The sequence below is a fragment of the Nerophis lumbriciformis genome, linkage group LG26, assembly GCF_033978685.3.
Source record: "Nerophis lumbriciformis linkage group LG26, RoL_Nlum_v2.1, whole genome shotgun sequence".
NCBI classification, from domain to species: domain Eukaryota; kingdom Metazoa; phylum Chordata; class Actinopteri; order Syngnathiformes; family Syngnathidae; genus Nerophis; species Nerophis lumbriciformis.
Window position 1 is genome coordinate 1014528 of NC_084573.2, and position 12021 is coordinate 1026548.

Below are 12021 nucleotides of genomic sequence, written 5' to 3' on the forward strand. Positions count from 1 at the left end.
TGATGCTGGATGTCAATAAAAAATTTAAATAAATAATACTTTTTATTTTTCTTAGCAGTTTTGAACATTTTGAATCAGAATAGATAAGAATCGCGATTCAGATGTGAACCGATTTTTTGTGCACCCCTAATATATGTATAAAAAAGTAAATGTAAATCAAAAATGTAAAAAAATAAAAAAGGAAATGAAAGGGCGCTTTTTTTTTTTAAATAAGTTGAGATGACGTCATAAACCCTAGCACATGCGCACTGTGAAAGGACGCCGACTCGGCTGACGTCAAGATGGCATCCTCCTCGACAACAGAGGCCCTTTGGTAAATTAATTACAACATTTAATCGACATTTTTCCGCTATCGGCTGCAACAAAGAAGGCGTTTTTTATAAAAAGCCGCGCTTGTCGTCGTCGTCGACTTTAATAAAATGGCGACTGGAGCCCGCCGTGCTAGAGTAGGCCTCTGACGTCATCATTGGTGGACGGCTTCAAAGCCAGCGTTTTTTTTTGCTACGATGAGACATAAACACGCCACTTAGCCGCTCGCCTGCGGTGCGCGACTAAATAGGACTCGTTGATGCTGGCGTGTGGTCTGAGAAGAGAGTTTAAGACTAGCTAAGTACGCTAAGTGTGAGAATATAGCGGCGCATGCTAGGCTAGGCTAGGCTAGCTAGCTAACCTGACCTCGGCCGGGAAGCTTAAGTAGTTTTAAAATGTTCCTAAGTAACAATTGTACCTTCTTAACATCCGGGCATTTAGACAGTATTAACAACATTTAGTCGTGAACGTACCTTAGTACCTTCTTAAAGGAGCAGTAGTGGAACATCCGGGCATTTCGCAGTAGTGGAACATCCGGGCATTTCGCAGTAGTGGAACATCCGGGCATTTAGGCAGTATTAACAGCACTTAATGGTGAGTTCATCCAAGTAGACTTATTAGCTTCCATGAGGGAGCCTCGCTCTCGGACTTGACCAGGGGTGGTGGTGGAGATGTCGGAGCTGCCGCAGATGCCGCCGGAGCTCTGGGTGTCCGTGTTCAGCTACCTGAGCACGGAGGAGAAGCACGCTGTCCGCGGCTGCTGCCGAGCCCTGAAGAAGCTGGTGGACCACCCGTACCTGTGGAGGAGGTACACGGTGGTGCTGACGGACCTCCGCCGCTACACCTTCGGCTTCTGGGACACCCTGCGCCAGCGCAAGCTGACCCGGGTGGCGGTGCGCCACCTCCGGCGGAAGGAGTGGCGGCGGCTGGTCAAGTTCCTGCCGACGCTCACCGCCATCGTGTTCGTGGACGGCGGGCGGGTCTACAAGCAGAAGTACCTGGACCACCTGATGCAGTTCCCGGACATCAGGGACGTGGGCGTGCGGGACACCACCTGGACGGAGCCCATGCTGGGCCCCGGCCTGATCGCCCACCTGAAGGAGCGGCTGACGCACTTGAGCGTGTGCAACGTCAGCCTGCCGTGCACCGTGGCCTTCGTGGCGGCCGTCTCGCAGCTCGGCAACCTGCGCTACCTGCTCTTCCACCAGCAGGGCTACGGCCTGGACAAGGTGCGCCCCGTGCCCCGGGAAGACTTCCACCACATGATGGTGCGCCTAAAGAAGCTCAAACACCTCTCGTGGGGGATGCGGGGGGAGCCCCAGGAACCTCTGCCGGATGACTACCTGAGTCCCCCGGACCCTCGGCAACCAGGTAAACACCATCCTCACGTGCGGAGGAGCTTTTCATTGACCCAACTTCCTCAGGCGCCCAGTACGGCGGCCCGGCCCTGACCACCTTGGAGCTGGTGGACTACCCCGAGACCATCCTGCCCGAGACGGCCCTCTGGAGCCTGACCTCGCTGCGCTCGCTGACGGTGCGCTACAGGTACATCCGAGATGGCGTGGACTGTCGCCTGACCTCCTGGCTGACTCCCCTCAAGAACCTGGAGTCTCTCAGCATCATCGGTGAGTTTTTGCCAGGAGGTAACTAACGCACTTTTTGGGTCTTTTTACGCATTGAAATCAAAAAGGGGGCGCAGAATTATTATTTTTTACTGCCCACTTTGCTCGTTTATTTTATTTTATCTAAGGCTGAAACGACGCGTCGACGTAGTCGACGTCATCGACGTCATCGGTGACGTAAATATGTCGACGCCGTTTTTGTGCGTCGGCGCGTCGCATATTTACGTCACACTACTTTACTGTCATGGCGGAGCGCAAAGCAGACGATGCGAGCGAGGGGAAAAAAGCACGCCAAAAGTCGTCAAAAGTGTGGGAGTATTTCAATAAACGGCCTAATAATGTTGTTGTATGCACACTGTGTGGAGCGGAAATGGCCTATCATAGCAGCACAACGGCTATGAACGAACATTTGAAAAGAAAACCCCCGACAGCGTTCTTGCCATCACCATCAACAAGTCAATCGTCCGCGTGCGTATACGTTGTCATTATTACACAAAAACATGAATGTGTCATTTGTATCTGCGTTGTAAATTCATAAACTAAAGCACCGTTTCGCTCTGAGAGGCGCGTTTGGCGTGCCTGTTCAGTGTTTACAAAGACGCGCTCCTCTTTAACGCTGTGGAGAGGCGGCGGCGGCGAGCGAGCGGCGAGGCGGGGCGCGCCGGGAGCGACGCCGCAATCGTGCCCAGGTGCGCGATCCGCGCAGTTGGAAGAGAAAAGACTTTGTGTAAAATTAAAAGATTGTAAACCTGACAAAGCCGTCTGGCGTTCAGTCTGTCGGTCCTGAAAGAACCCCACGGCACAAGACGTGTCACAAACGCTAACGTTAATTAGTTGTGCAAATACCTTTTACAACATTAACAGTTACATATACTATGTACAAACCAACAATTAACTTTCACTTTAATCATACTATCATTGTTGTGTTATTAAGCAAAATAAGCAATACTTTTACTTTTGTTGAAATGTTTACACTGTACACTTTTTTGTATTGGATGTTTAGCTTTATTTTTGCACATTTTAGCAAATAAGCAATACTTTTACTTTTGTTGAAATGTTTACACTTGTTACAGAATATTTCCGTTTTGCACTTTTTTGCATTGGATGTTTATCTTTATTTTTGCACATTTTAAAGCAAAATAAGCAATACTTTTACTTTTTAAATGCTTATACTATTCCAGAATATTAAGATTTGCACTGGATGTTTACTTTTATATTTGCACATTAAAAAGCAAATAAGCTACTTTTAATTTTGTTAAATGTTAAAAGTTTTAAATGTTTACATTGTTACAGAATATTTTGTCATGTTGTTGTCAATGTTGACTGAGTGGCCATACTTTTTTTTTTGTAAATAAAAGCCATGCCTTTTGAAAAAACTGGCCTACATTTATTTTTTCCTCTTCATTTTAAATAAAAAAAAAAAAATCGGTAAAAGGAAAAATAATCTATAGATTAATCGAAAAAAAAAAAATCTATAGATTAACCGATTAATCGAAAAAATAATCTATAGATTAATCGATAGAAAAATAATCGTTAGCTGCAGCCCTAATTTTATCGATTGTTGCTTTTCGCTTTTGTTTTGTTTATATTTGCCGTCAATTCTTTGGTCGTAAATTTTGATTCGCCGAAAGTTTTATCAATGACAAATACTGCCTCAGTTTGCACTGGGACAACTTTACCGCGAGGAGCTGTCAAAAGAAAGACTAGATGGTAAACACTGAGGCATACTTGCCAACCCTCCCGGATTTTCCGGGAGACTCCCGAAATTCAGCGCCTCTCCCGAAAACCTCCCGGGACAAATTTTCTCCCGAAATTCAGGCGGACCTGAGTGACGTGTTGACAACACACAACAACAGTGTCTACCGTAAAGCAGTTGGTCTGCCGTAAACAGCAATGTTGTGACACTTTTAAACAGGACAATACTGCCATCTACTGTACATGCATATGTGACCCACCCATAATGTGTCACATTTTTGTGTTGATTGATTTATTTTATTTTGTGGTTTGAATTCGTTTTTGGAGCTGTCATTACACATTTATCAGTATTCACATTGGTCAGTAGGGGGCAGTAGGGCGTTTCTTCCCAATTGAATGCTATCGCCTGCAGACCGGAAGTGTCTTGTCATTCTGATGAGCGCGACCAGTCTGTGAACAATTGAAACGTCCTGTGTGCTTTTTCCTCCTGTATAACAGGTTAGTTTTGGTGAATCAACTCACTGAATAATATCCATGTGATCTTTATAAGTTTAAGTACACATTCTGATGGTGGAGCCTAACTCTAAAGTGTTTGTGAGTTGTAGTTTGTAAATGAACACTGAAATTCAAGTATTTATTTTTTATATATATATATATATATAGCTAGCTAGAATTCACTGAAAGTCAAGTATTTCTTATATATATATATATATATATATATATATATCTTAACCACGCCCCCGTCCCCACCCCCCACCTCCCGAAATCGGAGGTCTCAAGGTTGGCAAGTATGCACTGAGGTGAGTGGAAAGTGTAATCTGGAGCCAGAAGAGGTTTGAAGAGGACACAATGTATACACTTGAAATCAGAAGTATTGTCCAAAATACCTACCCAGGTTTGAACACTAATGTCTCGATTCGATTCCTGGTGAAGATTCGATTCAGAATCGATTTTCAGCTTTCAATTGATTTCTAAAAAAACATGAATAGATTAAGAATCGGGATTCGGATGTGAATCGATTCATTTTTTGTGCACCCCTAATATTCAAAAGGGGTGTGATTTTTTTTTTTTTTTTTGGGACCTAACGATTTGATTCCTGGGGTGAAGATTCGATTCAGAATCGACGTACAATATTCAGTGGATTTCAAAAAAATTATGTAACAATTTAGAATCGGGATGAATAAGAATCGGGATTCGGATGTGAACCGATTTTTTTGTGTGTGCATATTCATGACTGATACCGCCCCTATAACTTCTTGGTATCGGACCGATACCCACATTTGTAATTTGAGGTGTGGATCTTTGAACACTAATGTCTCGATTCGATTCCTGGTGAAGGTTTGATTCAGAATTGATTTTCAGCTTTCAATCGATTTTCGAAAAAACATGAATAGATTAAGAATCAGGATGAATAAGAATCGGGATTCGGATGTGAATCGATTTTTTTTTGTGCACCCCTAATATATTTAAAAGCTTACGATTCCATCCGATTCCTGTAGTTGACGACTCGATTTTCAGTTTGTAATCGTTTTCTAAAAGTTATGAATCATTTAGAATCGGGATGACTAATAATCTGGATTTGAATTGATTTTTTTGTGTGTGCATATTCATGACTGATACTGCCCCTATAACTTCTTGGCATCGGACCGATTCCCACATTTGTAATTTGAGGTGTGAATCTTTGAACACTGTCTCGATTCGATTCCTGGTGAAGGTTTGATTCAGAATTGATTTTCAGCTTTCAATTGATTCGTAAAAAAACATGAATAGATTAAGAATCGGGATTCGAATGTCTATCAAAAGGGTGTGATTGTTTGGGTGACCTAACGATTCGATTCCTAGGGTGAATATTCGATTCAGATGCGATGTACAATATTCAGTCGATTTCAACAACATTATGAAACAATTTAGAACCGGGGTGAATAAGAATCGGGATTCGGATGTGAATCGATTTTAATTTTTTGTGCACCCCTAATATTCAAAAGGGGTGATTTTTTTGGGGGGACCTAACGATTCGATTCCTGGGGTGAAGATTCGATTCAGAATCGACGTACAATATTCAGTGGATTTCTAAAAAATTATGTAACAATTTAGAATCGGGATGAATAAGAATCGGGATTCGGATGTGAACCGATTTTTTTGTGTGTGCATATTCATGACTGATACTGCCATTATAACTTCTTGGTATCGGACCGATACCCACATTTGTAATTTGAGGTGTGAATCTTTGAACACTAATGTCTCGATTCGATTCCTGGGGTGAAGATTTGATTCTAAAAAACATGAATAGATTAAGAATCAGAATGAATAAGAATCGGGATTCGGATGTGAATCAATTTTTTTTTAATTTTTTTTTTGTGCACCCCTAATATATTTAAAAGCTTACGATTCCATCCGATTCCTATAGTTGACGACTCGAGTCAGAATCGATTTTCAATTTGTAATCGTTTTCTAAAAGTTATGAATCATTTATAATTGGGATGACTAAAAATCTGGATTTGAATCGATTTTTTTTGTGTGTGCATATTCATGACTGATACTGCCCCTATAACTTCTTGGTATCGGACCGATTCCCACATTTGTAATTTGAGGTGTGAATCTTTGAACACTGTCTCGATTCGATTCCTGGTGAAGGTTTGATTCAGAATTGATTTTCAGCTTTCAATTGATTCGTAAAAAACGTGAATAGATTAAGAATCGGGATTCGAATGTCTATCAAAAGGGTGTGATTGTTTGGGTGACCTAACGATTCGATTCCTAGGGTGAATATTCGATTCAGATGCGATGTACAATATTCAGTCGATTTCAACAAAATTATGTAACAATTTAGAATCGGGGTGAATAAGAATCGGGATTCGGATGTGAACCGATTTTTTTGTGTGTGCATATTCATGACTGATACTGCCCCTATAACTTCTTGGTATCGGACCGATACCCACATTTGTAATTTGAGGTGTGAATCTTTGAACACTAATGTCTCGATTCGATTCCTGGGGTGAAGATTTGATTCTAAAAAACATGAATAGATTAAGAATCAGAATGAATAAGAATCGGGATTCGGATGTGAATCCATTTTTTTTATTTTTTTTTTGTGCACCCTTAATATATTTAAAAGCTTACGATTGCATCCGATTCCTGTAGTTGACGACTCGAGTCAGAATCGATTTTCAATTTGTAATCGTTTTCTAAAAGTTATGAATCATTTAGAATTGGGATGACTAAGAATCTGGATTTGAATCGATTTTTTTTTGTGTGTGCATATTCATGACTGATACTGCCCCTATAACTTCTTGGTATCGGGCCGATTCCCACATTTGTAATTTGAGGTGTGAATCTTTGAACACTGTCTCGATTCGATTCCTGGTGAAGGTTTGATTCAGACTTGATTTTCAGCTTTCAAACGATTCGTAAAAAACATGAATAGATTAAGAATCGGGATTCGAATGTCTATCAAAAGGGTGTGATTGTTTGGGTGACCTAACGATTCGATTCCTAGGGTGAATATTCGATTCAGATGCGATGTACAATATTCAGTCGATTTCAAAAAATTATGAAACAATTTAGAATCGGGGTGAATAAGAATCGGGATTCGGATGTGAATCGATTTATTTTTTGTGCACCCCTAATATTCAAAAGGGGTGTTATTTTTTTGGGGGGGGGGGACCTAACGATTCGATTACTGGGGTGAAGATTCGATTCAGAATCGACGTACAATATTCAGTGGATTTCTAAAAAATTATGTAACAATTTAGAATCGGGATGAATAAGAATCAGGATTCGGATGTGAACCGATTTTTGTGTGTGTGCATATTCATGACTGATACTGCCCCTATAACTTCTTGGTATCGGACCGATACCCACATTTGTAATTTGAGGTGTGAATCTTTGAACACTAATGTTTCGATTCGATTCCTGGGGTGAAGGTTTGATTCAGAATCGATTTTCAGCTTTCAATCGATTTTCGAAAAAACATGAATAGATTAGGAATCGGGATTCGGATGTGAATCGTTTTTTTTTGTGCACCCCTAATATATTTAAAAGCTTACAATTCCATCCGATTCCTGTAGTTGACGACTCGAGTCAGAATCGATTTTCAATTTGTAATCGTTTTCTAAAAGTTATGAATCATTTAGAATTGGGATGACTAAGAATCTGGATTTTAATCGATTTTTTTTTGTGTGTGCATATTCATGACTGATACTGCCCCTATAACTTCTTGGTATCGGACCGATTCCCACATTTGTAATTTGAGGTGTGAATCTTTGAACACTAATGTCTTGATTCGATTCCTGGGGTGAAGATTTGATTCAGAATCGATTTTCTAAAAAACATGAATAGATTAAGAATCAGAATGAATAAGAATCGGGATTCGAATGTCTATCAAAAGGGTGTGATTGTTTGGGGGACCTAACGATTCGATTCCTGGGGTGAAGATTCGATTCAGAATCGACGTACAATATTCAGTGGATTTCTAAAAAATTATGTAACAATTTAGAATCGGGATGAATAAGAATCGGGATTCGGATGTGAACCGATTTTTTTGAGGTGTGAATCTTTGAACACTAATGTCTCGATTCGATTCCTGGGGTGAAGATTTGATTCAGAATCGATTGTCAGCTTTCAATCGATTTTCTAAAAATGATTAAACAATTTAGAATCGGGGTGAATAAGAATCGGGATTCGGATGTGAATCGATTCATTTTTTGTGCACCCCTAATATTCAAAAGGGGTGATTTTTTGGGGGGGGACCTAACGATTCGATTCCTGGGGTGAAGATTCGATTCAGAATCGACGTACAATATTCAGTGGATTTCTAAAAAATTATGTAACAATTTAGAATCGGGATGAATAAGAATCGGGATTCGGATGTGAACCGATTTTTTTGTGTGTGCATATTCTTGACTGATACTGCCCCTATAACTTCTTGGTATTGGACCGATACCCACATTTGTCATTTGAGGTGTGAATCTTTGAACACTAATGTCTCGATTCGATTCCTGAGGTGAAGATTCGATTCAGAATCGATTTTCAGCTTTCAATGGATTTTCTAAAAAAACATGAATGAATTAGGAATCATGATTCGGATGTGAATTGATTTTTTTTTGGCGCACCCCTAATACATTCAATAAGGTGAGCTTGTTTGGCCACCTAACGATCCGATCCCATTCTTCTGGTAATGATTCGATTCAGAATGGATTTTCAATTTGTAATCACTTTCTAAGAATGTAATTGATAAGAATCGGGATTCGAATGTGAATGGATTTTAGTGTGTGCTTGACTGAGACTGCCCCTTTAACCTAATATCTGATAAGGTGAGATTGTTTGGCACCTAACGATCCAATTTGATTCAGACAGTAATGTCTTGATTCGAATCAGAATCGATTCTGGCAAAGTCATACAAATGAATCGATTCATGAAGAAGAATCTGGGTATTTGTGGTGTCAGCCAAAAGTACAAATACTGGAGTCCTCCTGGCGCTGACCTTTGTGCCTTCCCCCTCTGCTCCGAGACAGGTGGGAACTCCCTGGCCGTCTACACCACCACCATCCCCGCCAGCGTGACCAGCCTGACTCTGCGCGTGGCCATCACTCTCAAGGACCTGGACTCCATCGCCCCCAAGGTCCTGTCCCTGGAGCACCTGGACATCGAGCAGAACCGCTCCAGCGGCAGCCTGTGTCGCCGCATCCCCATGCTGTTCCCCCAGCTCAGGACTCTGCGCATCAGGTGACGCCCACCACCCACCCACCCTCTCCCCGCTCGGGTCTTCCTCCATCGCCCGCTGAGCGCCGCGCTCTCTCGCCTCGCAGGTTCTTCCGCCGGGAGCCGGAGAAGGACCTGCTGAGCCTCCACCGCCTGCGGCACCTGGAGCGGCTGGAGCTGCTGGTGGAGCGCTCCTTCATCCTGAGGGACTACCTGAACGGACACCCCTGGCCCAGCCCCACCGTGCAGGGGCTCATCAACCAGCTGCGGGGGATGTCGGCCAACAGGATCACCGTGGTCACCGCCATGCGCCAGAGAAACCCCCTGAGGGAGTGCAACTGCGTGTGGGAGGGAGACCGATGAGTACTCCTCTTTTCTCCCATTCAGGACTTTGACGTAGCTGCATTCCCGCTCTAGCTTATTTCTACCTTATTATTTTCCTTTCAAACCTTTTGGACCATTGGTCGTAATCATTGATAGCTAATGCTAGGCTACATGCTAAATGAGCTTTAGCCACAAAAGCATTACATAGTAAGTACTCGGTACTTGTGGACCGGATGAAGATTGTACAGCATTTTGGGTTTTTGGAAAGAGGAGCCAAATATATTTTCCTTTCAAACGTTTTGGACGATTGATCGTAATCATTGATAGCTAATGCTAGGCTAAATGCTAAATGAGCCTTTAGCCGCAAAAGCATTACATAGTAAGTACTCGGTACTTGTGGACCGGATGAAGATTGTACAGCACTTTGGGTTTCTGGAAGAAGGCGCCAAATAAATTCTGATGAAAAAGATTTGGTGGAAAATTGGATGGAAATGCTGCCAGTTAGCATGCTAGTCAAATAGCGTCGGTTAACGACAATAAAAGGAGGGAGGCCGATGAGTACTCCTCTTTTCTCCCATTCAGGACTTTGACGTTGCTGCATTCCCGCTCTAGCTTATTTCTACCTTATTATTTTCCTTTCAAACCTTTTGGACCATTGGTCGTAATCATTGATAGCTAATGCTAGGCTACATGCTAAATGAGCTTTAGCCGCAAAAGTATTACATAGTAAGTACTCGGTACTTGTGGACCGGATGAGGATTGTACAGCATTTTGGGTTTTTGGAAAGAGGAGCCAAATATATTTTCCTTTCAAACGTTTTGGATGATTGATCGTAATCATTGATAGCTAATGCTAGGCTACATGCTAAATGAGCTTTAGCCGCAAAAGCATTACATAGTAAGTACTCGGTACTTGTGGACCGGATGAAGATTGTACAGCACTTTGGGTTTCTGGAAGAAGGCGCCAAATAAATTCTGATGAAAAAGATTTGGTGGAAAATTGGATGGAAATGCTGCCAGTTAGCATGCTAGTCAAATAGCGTCGGTTAACGACAATAAAAGGAGGGAGGCCGATGAGTACTCCTCTTTTCTCCCATTCAGGACTTTGACGTAGCTGCATTCCCGCTCTAGCTTATTTCTACCTTACTATTTTCCTTTCAAACCTTTTGGACCATTGGTCGTAATCCTTGATAGCTAATGCTAGGCTACATGCAAAATGAGCCTTTAGCCGCAAAAGCATTACATAATAAGTACTCGGTACTTGTGGACCGGATGAAGATTGTACAGCATTTTGGGTTTTTGGAAAGAGGAGCCAAATATATTTTCCTTTCAAACGTTTTGGACGATTGATCGTAATCATTGATAGCTAATGCTAGGCTACATGCTAAATGAGCCTTTAGCCGCAAAAGCATTACATAGTAAGTACTCGGTACTTGTGGACCGGATGAAGATTGTACAGCACTTTGGGTTTCTGGAAGAAGGCGCCAAATATATTTTCCTTTCAAACCTTTTGGACCATTGGTCGTAATCCTTGATAGCTAATGCTAGGCTACATGCAAAATGAGCCTTTAGCCGCAAAAGCATTACATAATAAGTACTCGGTACTTGTGGACCGGATGAAGATTGTACAGCATTTTGGGTTTTTGGAAAGAGGAGCCAAATATATTTTCCTTTCAAACGTTTTGGATGATTGATCGTAATCATTGATAGCTAATGCTAGGCTACATGCTAAATGAGCCTTTAGCCACAAAAGCATTACATAGTAAGTACTCGGTACTTGTGGACCGGATGAAGATTGTACAGCACTTTGGGTTTCTGGAAGAAGGCGCCAAATAAATTCTGATGAAAAAGATTTGGTGGAAAATTGGATGGAAATGCTGCCAGTTAGCATGCTAGTCAAATAGCGTCGGTTAACGACAATAAAAGGAGGGAGGCCGATGAGTACTCCTCTTTTCTCCCATTCAGGACTTTGACGTAGCTGCATTCCCGCTCTAGCTTATTTCTACCTTACTATTTTCCTTTCAAACCTTTTGGACCATTGGTCGTAATTCTTGATAGCTAATGCTAGGCTACATGCAAAATGAGCCTTTAGCCGCAAAAGCATTACATAATAAGTACCTAGTACTTGTGGACCGGATGAAGATTGTACAGCATTTTGGGTTTTTGGAAAGAGGAGCCAAATATATTTTCCTTTCAAACGTTTTGGATGATTGATCGTAATCATTGATAGCTAATGCTAGGCTACATGCTAAATGAGCCTTTAGCCGCAAAAGCATTACATAGTAAGTACTCGGTACTTGTGGACCGGATGAAGATTGTACAACACTTTGGGTTTCTGGAAGAAGGCGCCAAATAAATTCTGATGAAAAAGA

General features: G+C 41.9%; 1 protein-coding gene across 1 annotated transcript; it reads left to right on the forward strand.

Annotated features, from left to right (window-relative positions):
• The first annotated feature begins 235 nt into the window (after window positions 1-235).
• On the forward strand, window positions 236-12021 carry LOC133624084 (uncharacterized). Its single transcript, XM_061987695.1, has 4 exons — window positions 236-1680; window positions 1734-1934; window positions 9140-9350; window positions 9434-12021. Exons 1-4 carry the CDS (start codon window positions 981-983, stop codon window positions 9687-9689), a joined length of 1368 nt encoding a protein of 455 aa, XP_061843679.1. The 5' UTR covers window positions 236-980; the 3' UTR covers window positions 9690-12021.